The sequence below is a fragment of the Pseudorasbora parva genome, chromosome 18 (assembly GCF_024679245.1).
Source record: "Pseudorasbora parva isolate DD20220531a chromosome 18, ASM2467924v1, whole genome shotgun sequence".
NCBI lineage: Eukaryota > Metazoa > Chordata > Actinopteri > Cypriniformes > Gobionidae > Pseudorasbora > Pseudorasbora parva.
This window is the reverse complement of record NC_090189.1, coordinates 2,542,513-2,557,235: the sequence shown is the minus strand read 5'-3', so window position 1 is coordinate 2,557,235 and position 14,723 is coordinate 2,542,513. Positions and strand designations below refer to the sequence as shown.

The window sequence follows — 14,723 nt, the reverse complement described above, 5'->3', positions numbered from 1 at the left end:
TCTCCCGTCTTCCCCGTGATTCTGTTGGTTTGTTTAAGTTTGTATTTTTATTATTCTATTATGTGTTTTTCCCCCTCGTGGGTTGTTGTTTTGAGTTTGTTTTATTTTGTAAATAAATTAGCATTCTCCTGCACATGAGTCCTCGCACCATTTTCCCTTGTCTGTGACGTGACAATATCCTAATGCTTTTTGGCATAGGAGAAAAATGTATAATGTTGTATTACTATTGCCACAGATAAACCCGTGAGATTATGAAAAAAATGGAAAAAAGTAATGTTGGTTAGAGGTTCTGAGTTTCGCTTTTGATTTCTGCTCGATTGATCAACCAGCCCTAATATGAAAGATATTCAACCATGTCTGCAATTATGAGATAGTCTGTTAGCCCACCCTTTTCGGCACATTGGGTCACACACACTGGTCAGATAACCTTCTGGCCCGGCATTTAGACATCAAAACAGCAGAGCCAGAGTGACTCAGCACCGGCGGGTTTAGTGTGATTAAACACTTCCACTGTGTGTGTTCAGACCATAGACTGTAAAAACATATGGCTGTAGTGTCCGTGACGTCACCCATAGGACTCAGATCAGCCGGTCTTAAAGTAGGGGCGAGCTGGGCGTTGCCATCTTGTCAGCGCGTCATCGCGAGTCACTCCCGGATAACAGAAAATGGGCAAAGAGGCGGGATGTGGGCGGAGCTTAGGTGACGCAATGATTATAGACGGCAGATAAATGGCTATCCACCTGTCACTCAAAGTAACCACGCCCTTAATTATGCAGAACTTTAAGGCTTTATATAATGTGAAAAAATGAGTTATAAAAAAATTAACCCCCTCACAGTCGTCATGAAGGGCAAAATTAGCCGTATAGACCAAAACCACAGTTTGTACCAGACTGTAAACATGTTTTATTCTGCTGTAAAGTTGGGCATTTTAACATGAGCTCAATGAGATTCTGCTCCTTCTGGAGCCGCTCTAGTGGCCAGTCGAGGAACTGCAGTTTACATTACTTCAGTATTGGCTTCAAGAGAGATCGCCGATGGTTCAGATTTAGGGAGTCCAAAACAAGTCTCTGAGGAGGAACTGAAACTCAGAGCTTTACTCCAGTGAACCAACCCATTGGGCCACTGAATCTGCATTAACGACAACAGCTGGGGCATCAGCCTTAGTCCTAATGGGTTGTTATCATAGCTATCAAAATCCAGTGTTCTGTATTTTGCTTACGTGAGTTTTTGTTGTAGCTGGCTATAAAAAAATAAAAAAAATAAAACATTGTATTGTGCTAATTAATTAAGATTTCTTACGGCTCTTAAAGGTTGTTGGCCTTGTTTGTTTCGTTGCTTCTATTACTCTCCCCTTTTTTGTAAGTCGCTTTGGATAAAAGCGTCTGCTAAATGATTAAATGTAAATGTAGATAATATAACTATCTTCAGCTGGTGGAGACGGTTAACCAATAGAACGACAACCAATCAGAGCAGTGGAGCGACGCATAAAGTTAGTTTTCAAATGTCGACAGAACTCAACTGTACTGTGTTAGAGCCCTGCACGGGCCTCAAATCTAGGCCCTGGCCTGAGGCGCTGCGGCCCTAGCCCGGCCCTGGCCTGAGACGCTGAGTCCCTAGCCCGGCCCGTGTCCGACAGCTTATCAAAATTCTCGGCCCGAGTCCGACTGGAGCCCGTGTTTTTTTGTTTTTTTTTTACATTGTAGCAGCCATTAAAATAGTTCTGTTTTGTTTTTAATGTCAACGTAGTTATATTTCGTTTCGTTTCTTTAGTAAGTTAATTTAGAAAAATGTTTAGAGCATTTTTTTGTTTGTTAAATTAAAGTTTTATTTTTTTGAAGTGACGACCAAGCGGCCAGCGGCCGACAGTGAGCTAACCGCATATTTAATCAATTTAGTCTCTCAAATCAACTCTTGATTTGTCTTGCCTAAAATCCATAGATATAAAACACTTCAAGCATCACAATGTTAGTTAATTTCGCCTACTATTAGCACCACAGTAAAAGGCATTTTTGACGAGCTGAGGCAGGCTGATTCTGCTCGCGGCTCTCGCAAACGGAGATAAACAAATAAAATAAAAAAAGAACATGCAGGTTGTCTTATAGTCTACCTTACACCTACGCAAAATGAATATAAATCCCATCTTCAATTCCCGGGGTATGCTCATTTAACGGACTTTACAGCAACGAAAGCATAAGATGCATTTTATTCAGCAGCTCATTTCAAATTCAAAGATCACATAAGAGAGAGCGACCTAAGCGCACTGGTAAGATCATTTAGTCTCATTCATTTTTATTGAAGATGAGTGTTGCAGCACCATCATATCTATCTGATACAACATATAGCCCATAACACGCTCGCACGCTTATTTTTTAACCGTTTGCCAGGAGTAAAATTTATACATGTGGTTTAAAAAAACAGATACTGCCTGCGTCGGTCGGAGCCGTGTGGAAAACGCGTGCATGCTTTAAATAGAAGATACGCCTATTTTCACGTGACACGCAAGCGTGTTGGAAGTGTTTCCAGGCGAAATATAATAGTAAAAGATTTTTATATGCCATTTTGACACGAATACATATTAATAAAAATGACATTTTCATGTTTGAAAGTCTGTAGGTTAACATAAATGCCGATATAGGCCTAATTGTAATAATAAAAAACAACATAGGCTAATTATCGATCCACAATCAAATCTGAGGCATAAATAAACTGAACAGGAGAAACAGCAGCAGCAGGACGTCCGTGTCTGTGGTATGGACTGTATTTAGTGGCCTGTCAACATTTGTGTGTGTTTACTCGCAGTTTATGAGGACATGATTCGGTTTATGGACTATTGTATGCGACTAAACCTTAGCAGTAGCAAGCAGAACGGTTTTGCACGTCAGACTAGTGTAACGTTATACAGAGAACAGCAATGGAGTCCGTTAGCGCATTTGAATGACGCGACTGAAGCGATGTTGTGAAGCTTCTCGTCATTTCTGCGTTCAAATCGGTTCAAATGCAGCGCTGCCTTCCCAGAATGCTGTGCTGAAGCGTTGAAGTCGCTCGACGTCACCCATAGGAATAAAGTGGAGCGCGGCGCGGACTATAACGACAGAAGTGTTCACGGACGACTGGATCTGCAGCTGAGAGTGTGTACGGGCGTGCATTTCCTCTCTCGCTCTAGTCACGCGCGCGCCCTACCGGGAGAAGAGCCCGTACGGCCCATACAAGGACCTTCCGCTCTATTAACGTCAAGTCGACCCATACTCGAAAAAAACTCTCCGAAACTTGTGAGAAACCGGAAGGAGTATTTTTGACACAGAAATACTCCATCAAACGTCCAACATTAGTTTTTGAAACGTTGTCTATGTTTAGGATGAGAATCCAAGTCTTTAACAGTGGAAACAGCTCAGTATGCATCAAACAGCATTTCACCGCCCCTTTAACACACACTCTTACCCTCTTCAGCTTATTGTGGATCAGGGTCTGGAAAACTCCGGACACAAACAGGGAGACTCCCGCGAGCAGGAGAAGAGCGCCGGCGATCCCGGACGAGAACATGCAACAGGAGCCTTTCCTCATGGTGCAGACGAGTGTGTGAGCTTCTCCTCCTACACACACACACACACACACATAGGGCTGAACGTTCAGCACTTGCACACTTGCACTTTTTAGCGTCACAGAGAGTGGGGGGGACTGAGAGAGAGAGAGAGAGAGAGAGAGAGAGAGAGAGAGAGAGAGAGAGAGAGAGAGAGGGAGAGAGAGAGAGAGAGAGAGAGAGAGAGAGAGAGGGAGAGAGAGAGAGAGAGAGAGAGAGAGAGAGAGAGAATTGTACAGTACTTTCAAAAACAAAACAAATTAAAAGCTTCACAAAAATCCTTATCTTCAAAAGTTTTGTATTCAAATGCCAATAACAACTCGTGTGTATTTTTTTTTTTACCAATGCAATTGCAACAGTAATAAATTTATGATCAGAAATCACATTAGGATTTATATTTGTACCAACAACTCTATTTCTCATATTAAAAGATAAAAACAGTCCAGACGAGCAGCACAAATATTTCACCCATGTATATTGCTTTGTAAGGGGATTATGTTCTCTCCACACATCTGTTACGTTTAACTTCTTCATAACAGCAGCTGAACAGGTGCGGACATTGCATGAGGTAGTTCCCAGTCACCTCCAACCACAATAAAAACATCTTTTTGTTCCTTAATTATTTTCTCCAACTTACTAAAAAAACGTTAAACGTTCTGCTCCAACATTAGGAGCATAGATATTCACAAACGAAAACAAATTTCAGCCTTTACTATTAAACACCTTCCTGGCTCCACTTCGTTTTTGAATAAAACTTTTGCTTTAATAGAGGGGGAAAAAAGATTAGCTACACCGGCACTTACATTAGTCCCATGACTCAAAACATATTCTCCTTTCCACCATAAACCCCAATCAACTTCATTACTTAGAGTACTATGGGTAAATAAATGCTATTGAGGAATGAATGAATTTACATTATGGGTGAATTTCCACTTTCGTATTATGTAGAAAAATGGCATCTGAAGTGGAAGGCACAAAGGTTTACTTCTATAAATGTTGATGTCATATATACTTTCATGCTTTATGTTTACTTGTTTAAAATGGCATTTTATGTGTGGCATACAAAATTTTCATTGTATACAAATTAATAGGCCTGCAGCCTCACTATGATGTGCTTTAAAGGTGCAGTGTGTAGTATTTATGAGGATCTATTGACAGAAATGAAATATAATATACATAACTATGTTTTCAGGGGTGTATAAAGACCTGTCATAATGAATTATATTTGTATTACCTTAAGCCCTATTTGGACGGGATTAGATTAACATGGGGACATGGGGGTAAAGTCATTTTACCTCAGGACGTCTGTAATATTAATGGCCAATTCGCACGGGATAAGACATCTCAGTAAAACCAGCAGAAGTGTGAGGAGTAACTCGCTTTACGCACCTCCTTGACGTCATGTGCGTATGACGTTACCGTTATAGCGTGAGCAAACACACAACCTGAGCGCCAGTCTGAACTCCGTCTCCAATATATGTGTGTTTTAATAAACAGTTAGGTCCAGTCTACCGATTCTGATTGGATTGTGTTGGTAATAGACACTTTCCTAAAGCTAAAATGTGTTTGGCCTCTTATAAGTGCTTTTGATCTTCTTTTTGCTTTAAATGATATGCGGAAAATACTGGACATTTTCTACAGAGTTGTCCCACCACCTACAACGCAACCGAATGCTTCAAGCGCCTCCAAGTTCGAGCGACACTGAGAGCAGCCGCCAGGGGGCGAGCGACACTGAGAGCAGCCGCCAGGGGGCGAGCGACACTGAGAGCAGCCGCCAGGGGGCGAGCGACTCGCGGCGGCTTCACTGAGGTTTGTTTGCGCTGTTGCTCCTCCGCGCCTCTGGGTGGCGACAGCGGCGGCGTCACAGCCACAAACTCTGCGTCATCAATCGGCGTTACAACAACAGAGTTCAGCTTCCGCACAACAAGGTGAGTTTTACACACTTTTACCCCGTTTAGAGCAGTTTTGAGTTAAATATATGACCTTCTGCTCTTATGATAAGTAGATACGAATGAAGTGTTCGTGTTTATTGTAGAACAATGTTATGACTATAAACATGAAGACGGCGGTTATCATCGAGCTAACACTGATTTCATCAAATGTTTAAAACAAATATAGAAAGTGTTACCTTTAGACGTATACTAGTGTATTCCGTGAAATTCCATGATGGATGGATGGATGCATAGATAGATAGATAGATAGATAGATAGATAGATAGATAGATAGATAGATAGATGTGCAGATAGTTGGATGGATGGAGGGATGGACATGTCAGAGTACCATCACTTTACCGCGGTACAAACTCAGTACATTTTGTTGAAGTTGAATAATATGCTGCATATTTGAACCATAAACGTGTGTGTGTGTGTGTGTGTGTTAAAATAGAGCTTGAGTTTGACTCCTCATGTGACTGCTTTTGTTTATAAGCCTTTTGTAAAGTGGGGCCATGGGTAATGTCCTCATATTTCACCCTCTCCTGTAATACCTGTGTCATACCCATGGCATTATACATATTTGAGTCCTCATATGTCACAAAAACAAGCACACACACACACGCACACCACTGTACAGCTCTCAGCACTCACACACACACACTCACTCTGATATTCACACAAACACTGATGCTGATATATAAATATGAACACAGGAAGGATTAATTAAAGGACAAAATCTCCCAAACTAATGAAGCTCCACTGATTATCTCCTGTCCTGTTAGTGCTGAGATCTAATCACTCCATCATTCTTCTCTTCCGCTGAGATCTAATCACTCCATCATTCTTCTCTTCCGCTGAGATCTAATCACTCCATCATTCTTCTCTTCCGCTGAGATCTAATCACTCCATCATTCTTCTCTTCCGCTGAGATCTAATCACTCCATCATTCTTCTCTTCCGCTGAGATCTAATCACTCCATCATTCTTCTCTTCCTCAGGATGAATGTAATGGATCAGCAAACGGATCCACAGCTCACGGGCCGAAGACGGTCGCCGATAAAAAAGCAGACTGACGATCTCAGCGCGTCCTGAACGATGTTAACTCACGTCAATATGATTAAACATGTCAATTCAGCTTTAAATTATGCTTTACTATAGTAACTAATATATGAACACACACACACACACTTAGACAGTCACACTCACAGTCTCTCTCTCACACACAAACACTCACTCATTTAGACACTGACAATCTAATACACACACACATGTAGACAATCACACACTCACAGTCTCTCACACACACACACACATTTAGACACTGACAATCTCTCACAGTCTCTCACACACTCACTCACTCATTTAGACACTGACAATCTTTTACACACACACACACACACACAGACACTGACAATCTTTTACACACACACACACACACACACACACACACACACACACACACACACACACACACACACACACACACACACACACACACACACACACTGACAATCTCTTTTACACACACACACACACATTTAGACACTGACAATCTCTTTTACACACATACACACACACACACACACTCTCTCTCTCTCTCTCTCTCACTCACTCACTCACACTCTCACTCACTCACTCACTCACTCACTCACTCACTCACTCACTCACACACACACACACACACACACACACACACACACACACACACACACACACACACACACACACACCTGTACTGTCAGAAACATTGCTTACATTAAATACTTTAATAATGTTTAATAGAAATGAAGGTTATAATCTGTTTGTATCATTCCATAACCCTGCTCTTCTTCCTCTGTGTGTAACTGATGAGATTATGAGAGTAAATGTTGAATTATTTTAATGTTTGGTGCTCTTCCTTCATGAGGCTTCCAGTGGCAGATCTTTATAATAACTAATAAATCAACGGCCAGATGTATGGGACTAAAATCAGTTTTTAAATGTGTTTCTTAGGATCATCTCACGAAAGAATAGGGGGGAAATCAGCTTTACTTTATACATTTTAGCTATTTATTATAGCTGTAAATGATATCTATTATAATTAAATATTATATTGTTCTGTCTGTGAGTGTCAATATTAATCTCAATGGAGGAAATGTGATGTAATACCGTGGACAGATGTGGCGCGTTACTCCGTGTCGCCAGCAGGAGGCGCAGGAATGCGCGTTTCCTTAGGCTCACCGGAACTGACGTATGACGCCAGAGTGTTCTAATGCGTCATCAATATCAGAAATCGACGGAGACCCAGAGCGCGCGAGACACTCGAGTTGAAAGCCGTTTCCGGCCGTGATGCGAAGAGATTTTATTCACCAGTGTATGTTGAGCTTATAGATAAAACATTTGAATTGTTCGTTTTTTAAAAGTCTATATAAGAATGCGAAGCTGAAGAAGGCATTTCTTAAGTGTGACTGAAAGATAAGAACAGCAAGAACAAAAGTAAAAAAATATAAACAGTAACAAATATTTATTTATAATGTATTATTAAATAATTATTCCCGACCTGTTATTTCGTTTCAAATCAGACAGTTTGAAAATATTGCCGCCGTTATTCCGTTTTAAATCAGACAGTTTAAAATAAAACTGCAGTTCCGTTTTAAATGAGACGGTTTAAAATATTCCCGCCCTTTTATTCCATAAATCAGACAGCTTGAAAAGACTCCCGCCATTATTACGTTTTAAATCAGACATTTTAAAAACATTTGCCTTGTTAGTCCGTTTTAAATTCAAATAGTCAGTTAAAAAAATATTCCCGCATATAAATCGGTTTGAAATCAGAATGGACCGTTTTTTTTTTTACCCTATTAGTCCGTTTTAAATCAGAATAGACCATTTAAAAATATTCCCTCCTGTTAGTTTTAGATCAGAATAGACCATCTATTTTCCTGCATGTTATTCCGTTTTACAACAAAATAGACCGGCTTAAAATACTGCTGCGCTAGTTCATTTAACTCGGTTTAATCAGAATTCCGTTAAAGGGATAGTTCACTTTATAATGACAATTCTGTCATATTTACTCGCCCTCAAGTTGTTTCAAACCTTTGTTTCAAAGTCTTTCTTCAGCTGAACACAAGGGAAGATATTTTAAAGAATGTCAGTAACCAATCAGTTAACTGGAGCCATTGACTTCCACAGTATTAGAAAAAATAAATAAATACTATGGCAGTCAATGGCTCCAGTTAACGATTGGTTACTGACATTCTTTAAAATATCTTCCCTTGTGTTCAGCTGAAGAAAGAAATTCATACAGGTTTAAAACAACTTGAGGGCGAGTAAATATGACAGAATTTTCATTTTTAAGTGAACTATCCCTTTAAACTCTATATACTGTGGGCCGCGTCGCGCCCCCCACCGGCAGCACTGGTCATGACCGCGAGAAACAATGCCGTCACGGCTCCGATGCGTTAAGAAGCGCCGAGCAGATCGGGGATAAATAAGAGACTAAAGATGGCGACCGTGGAGGATTCATGGGACAAATTCGGATCCAAAACTTCCCCTTGGAGTACTGAGTCCAGCGATCCAGTCGCGCACTGAGAACCGCGAAACCCCGCGACACCGAGCCGAGACCCGGTTCCGCTTCTGGGCGCCATTACGGGGGTTTTCCGTGTAAACATTCTTGATTGCCGTAACGATATAAAGCGGAATTTGGACTCAGATCATCCGAACCGACACCGAATCCCGCCGATATGATCCCTGACTGAACACGAGCCGAGTGTCGTTTGGTTCTGGTGCATGGAGGCCGCGGGAGGGAGACTGTCCGTCCCGGTGTCGCAGTGATTTTGGGTCAGAACACCGGATCGTGATGTATTTTCTGAGCGGCTGGCCGCGGAGGCTCCTCTGCCCGCTCCGGAGCGGCGAACGGCCTTTTCTGGTCGAGCCCAGCGCGCAACGGTTCTACCTGGCCGTGCTGTCCGAGACCCAAATCAGCATCTGGTTCAGCAGGGTAAGAAACATCGCCAACTCACACACAACTCATGTTTTAATGCTGGTGCTGTGGCTTAGTGGTAACCTGACGGTTGTAGGTTCGAATCCCATAAATGTCAATTGTGTCTTTAAAGGTAAGCTGTGTGGCTTAGTGGTTAAAGTGACTGCTATCCTAAAGGTTTTAGGTTTAAATTGACATAATATTCAACCCATTACGATACTGGAATGATGGGGGAAGTGGCTTAGTGGTAAAGGTTCGCTCTTTCTACCAGTGGGTTAAGGGTTTAAATCCTAGATTTCAGCAGTGTTTAGTAGAGTTATCTAGCGGTTAAACACTGATGGATCAATGAATCATGGCTGGGTAGTTCTGTGGCTTAGTGGTAAATGATCTCGGCTGGTTACGCAATGGTTTTAGGTTTTAGTCCATAATGCATTCATTCCTGTGAACATCAAGTCATAAATAACCTATTAACTGTCAAGGGTCTGAAATGGGGTGCTTTGGTTATTGGGTGCTGTGCTGATACGTGTAGGTTTGAACCTCATGAGCTTCTGACTCCAAGATTAAAATCAGGACAATAATATCATGTATACATAATGGATGATGTGGCTTAGCGGTGAAGGTTTGCACCTGAGAAGGGCTTATTAATGAGTAACACGTCTAGGCTACTACAGTGTCTACTATTTATTTACTTATTTAATTAGTTTATATGTCAGAGACAATGCACAAAATACATTAATCTCACGAATATGTTTTGTACCAGAATTAGCTGATGCTAGTTTCCATCTGCAGTCCCCAAGAGAGTTATGTTCGAGTAAATCTTTATGTAATGGCTTTAAGTACACAATAACCAGATATTTGTCAATCATCCGGTTGATTTAATCTCATTTGAACTAATTTAATCTTGCTTGTTAGTCACATTAAGATCATGTTCATTCTTCTTATCCGATTAAATGTTTTCACAAATGATGCAGATTTGAAGTGTTTGTGAAAAATGAGTGTTTAAATCTAATCAGATATAAATGCGTTGTGGCTGGATTAGTTAGTTAGAGTGTGTGTGATGTTTGTTATTGACCGCGGTCACGTCAGACGGGAGATTTGGATGTTGTTGATCAATGGTTAAAGTGCAGAAAGTCCCCCAGAGTTCACATCTCGTTTCAGTCTCGAAGGTGTTTCTGTTGAGCGTTTGAGCTGGAGACTCACCTGTGGAGACCTCAGACACGCCGTCTGGCTCCAGACACTGACAGTCTCAGTCCTGGGGGTTTATTTGAGTGGTCACAAGTGCATCAGTGTTGGACAGACAGACAGACAGACAGACAGACAGATAGCAAGCAGGTGGACAGGCGGATGGATGGACAGACAGACAAGCGATCAGATGACAGACAGGAGGACAGATAGACAAGCGGACAGATGACAGACAGGAGGACAGATAGACAAGCGGACAGACAGGAGGACAGATAGACAGACAAGCGGACAGACAGATAGCAAGCAGGTGGATAGGCGGATGGATGGACAGACAGACAGACAAGCGATCAGATGACAGACAGGAGGACAGATAGACAAGCGGACAGATAGACAAGCGGACAGATGACAGACAGGAGGACAGATAGACAAGCGGACAGACAGGAGGACAGATAGACAGACAAGCGGACAGACAGATAGCAAGCAGGTGGACAGGCGGCTGGATGGACAGACAGACAGACAAGCGATCAGATGACAGACAGGCGGACAGACAGACAAGCGGACAGATGACAGACAGGAGGACAGAAAGACAGACAGGCGGACAGATAGACAGGGGGACAGATGACAGGCGGACAGATGACAGACAGGAGGACAGAAAGACAGACAGGCGGACAGATAGACAGGGGGACAGATGACAGGCGGACAGATGACAGACAGGCGGACAGAAAGACAGACAGGCGGACAGATAGACAGGGGGACAGATGACAGGCGGACAGATGACAGACAGACAGACAAGCAGACAGATAGACAAGCAGACAGATAGACAAGCGGACAGATGACAGACAGGCGGACAGATGACAGACAAGCGGACAGATAGACAGACAAGCGGACAGATAGACAGACAGGCGGACAGATAGACAGACAGGCGGACAGATAGACAGACAGGCGGACAGACAGGCGGACATATGACAGGCGGACAGATGACAGGCGGACCGATGACAGACAGGCGGACAGATAGACAAGCGGACAGATGACAGACAGGCGGACAGATGACAGACAGGCGGACAGATGACAGACAGGAGGACAGATAGACAAGCGGACAGACAGGAGGACAGATAGACAGACAAGCGGACAGACAGATAGCAAGCAGGTGGATAGGCGGATGGATGGACAGACAGACAGACAAGCGATCAGATGACAGACAGGAGGACAGATAGACAAGCGGACAGATAGACAAGCGGACAGATGACAGACAGGAGGACAGATAGACAAGCGGACAGACAGGAGGACAGATAGACAGACAAGCGGACAGACAGATAGCAAGCAGGTGGACAGGCGGCTGGATGGACAGACAGACAGACAAGCGATCAGATGACAGACAGGCGGACAGACAGACAAGCGGACAGATGACAGACAGGAGGACAGAAAGACAGACAGGCGGACAGATAGACAGGGGGACAGATGACAGGCGGACAGATGACAGACAGGAGGACAGAAAGACAGACAGGCGGACAGATAGACAGGGGGACAGATGACAGGCGGACAGATGACAGACAGGCGGACAGAAAGACAGACAGGCGGACAGATAGACAGGGGGACAGATGACAGGCGGACAGATGACAGACAGGCGGACAGACAGACAAGCAGACAGATAGACAAGCAGACAGATAGACAAGCGGACAGATGACAGACAGGCGGACAGATGACAGACAAGCGGACAGATAGACAGACAAGCGGACAGATAGACAGACAGGCGGACAGATAGACAGACAGGCGGACAGATAGACAGACAGGCGGACAGACAGGCGGACATATGACAGGCGGACAGATGACAGGCGGACCGATGACAGACAGGCGGACAGATAGACAAGCGGACAGATGACAGACAGGCGGACAGATGACAGACAGGCGGACAGATGACAGACAGGCGGACAGATAGACAAGCGGACAGATGACAGACAGGCGGACAGATAGACAGGCGGACAGATAGACAGGCGGACAGATAGACAGGCGGACAGATGACAGACAGGCGGACAGATGACAGACAGGCGGACAGATAGACAGGCGGACAGACAGACAGGCGGACAGACATAGACAGGCGGACTGTCCGACAGACAGGCGGACTGTCCGACAGACAGGCGGACTGTCAGATAGACAGACAGACAGATAGACAGGTGGACAGGCGAACTGACAGACATGCGTATGGATGGGGACAGACAGGAGGACTTTCAGATAGTCAGGCGAACTGACAGACAGGCATATAGACGGGGACAGACAGATGGATGACAGTCAGACAGACACACCGGCGGACGGATAGACTGAGGTGGATAGACAGGCGGATGAATAAGTCAGATAGACAGATGGAGAAAGCATGTGCATTACTCTGTGTTACTGTTATTTTTATACCTAAAGAAATGTTTAGCCTCTGACCAGACCTGCGTTTGATTGACACTTTTAAATACGAACTTTATGTTTTACGGGATATAATTTTGTAATTTTGTGCTCTGCTGCTTATAATGCAGAAATTGTTCTGTAAAAGCATCAGGACACTTCTTGTTTTGTGTTCGAGTGAATATAGTCCTTCTGTCTTTCTCTATTACCAGTAACTGATCCACTGCATCACTCCAGCTCGTGTGTGTGTGTGTGTGTGTGTGTGTATTGTGGTTTTTATCTTTCAATCTGTCATATTTGCATACAAAGCTCATTGTTTGTGTTCGGTTCCTGAGTAAGTCAGTGTTGCTGTAGTAGTTTGTGCAGACTCTGTTGAATGTTAAAATCACAGACGGAGAGATTTGGACTGATAATCCTGGGAAAAAAACGTCCAGGTGATCCTTTACACTTAGCATCCCACGGGAAGAGCCAACACCCAGGCTCGTCATTTGATGCCTCGATCGGTACTGAGTGTGTAGACATTCTCAGACCATCCTGGGAAAGAGCGGAATATGCCTGGAATGTGTGTGTGTGTGTGTGTGTGTGTGTGTGTGTGTGTGTGTGTGTGTGTGTGTGTGTGTGTGTGTGTAAGTAAAACAAACTCTTCCTCTCCAGCTGTGTGACTCCACCTTTACACACACTCGTTGTCAGTATAGTGCTGAGGTCATGCATATCAAAGCGACTGGTCCTGACACGTTTACACACACACACGTTTGTTTTTGTGACATATGGGGACATTCCATAGGCGTAATGGTTTTTATACTGTACAAACCGTATTTTCTATCCCCTTACACTGCCCCTAAACCTACCCAACACACACACACACACACACACACACACACACACACACACTGCCCCTAAACCTACCCATCACAGGAAACATTCTGCATTTTTACTTTCTCATAAAAACTCCTCCTGTGTGATTTATAAGCCTTTTGAAAAGTGGGGCCATGGGTAATGTCCTCATATTTCACCCTCTCCTGTAATACCTGTGTCATACCCATGGCATTATACACATTTGAGTCCTCATATGTCACAAAAACATGCCCCCCCCCCACACACACACACACACTGTCGTCTCGTCTTGCGGCGTCTTTAACTCTGAACTATTTCCTGTTCTGCTGCTGAACTTCCTGTCAGCAACAACACCTGCGACATGAATGAAGGGATCGTTCAGCCAGACATCATCATTCCTTCACCATTTACTTACGCTTGGAACATAAAAGAGGATATTTTGAAGAACATTAGGAACCAAACAACATTGAACCCCAACTTTTTATAATATAAACCAAAATTTTTCTCTTTTTTATGTTCCAATCCACAGCAGATACAACAAAATCACACGGCATGAGCGAAGTTCATTTTGGGGTGAACTGTCCCTTTAAGAAATCATAGAGTTGAGATTTATTCATAATATTCAATATTTTTGGTAGTTTCTCATCTCTCAGCTCAGTTCAACATGTTTTGTCATGGTTTCCTCATTCCACAGGTTTTCCCTCAGGCTTTTGCTTTGCAAATGGTAAATGGTAAATGGACTGCATTTATATAGCGCTTTTATCCAAAGCGCTTTACATATTGCCTCACATTCACCCATTCATACACCGACGGCGATGTCAGCCATGTAAGGCACCATCCAGCTCGTC

At 43.4% G+C, this 14,723-nt stretch overlaps 2 protein-coding genes and 1 long non-coding RNA gene across 8 annotated transcripts in view; 2 read left to right on the top strand and 1 right to left on the bottom strand.

The window, feature by feature from the left end:
* LOC137045829 (lysosome membrane protein 2-like) overlaps nucleotides 1–3,618 on the bottom strand; it is a 38,746-nt gene extending 35,128 nt beyond the window's left edge. The window contains exon 1 of one of the 2 annotated variants that reach the window (XM_067422756.1): nucleotides 3,439–3,618. In XM_067422756.1, the coding sequence (XP_067278857.1) occupies nucleotides 3,439–3,561 (123 nt within the window). In that variant the 5' untranslated portion in view covers nucleotides 3,562–3,618. The remainder of the gene's footprint in view (nucleotides 1–3,438) is intronic. The other variant, XM_067422755.1, reaches the window with a different exon arrangement.
* Nucleotides 3,468–7,392, top strand: LOC137045841 (uncharacterized). 3 transcript variants are annotated; one of them, XR_010898859.1, is made up of 3 exons: nucleotides 3,468–3,572; nucleotides 5,219–5,505; nucleotides 6,509–7,392. It is a non-coding gene; the product is annotated as an uncharacterized lncRNA (long non-coding RNA). The 3 variants fall into 3 exon arrangements; XR_010898858.1 differs by having other exon boundaries at nucleotides 3,468–3,576; XR_010898857.1 differs by lacking the exon at nucleotides 3,468–3,572 and having other exon boundaries at nucleotides 4,558–5,505.
* A 1,554-nt stretch (nucleotides 7,393–8,946) lies between these two features.
* The window catches only part of ric1 (RIC1 homolog, RAB6A GEF complex partner 1), an 81,857-nt gene continuing 76,080 nt past the window's right edge, over nucleotides 8,947–14,723 (top strand). For 2 of the 3 annotated variants that reach the window (XM_067422748.1, XM_067422747.1), the window contains exon 1: nucleotides 8,947–9,489. In XM_067422748.1, the coding sequence (XP_067278849.1) occupies nucleotides 9,349–9,489 (141 nt within the window). In that variant the 5' untranslated portion in view covers nucleotides 8,947–9,348. The remainder of the gene's footprint in view (nucleotides 9,490–14,723) is intronic. The other variant, XM_067422746.1, reaches the window with a different exon arrangement.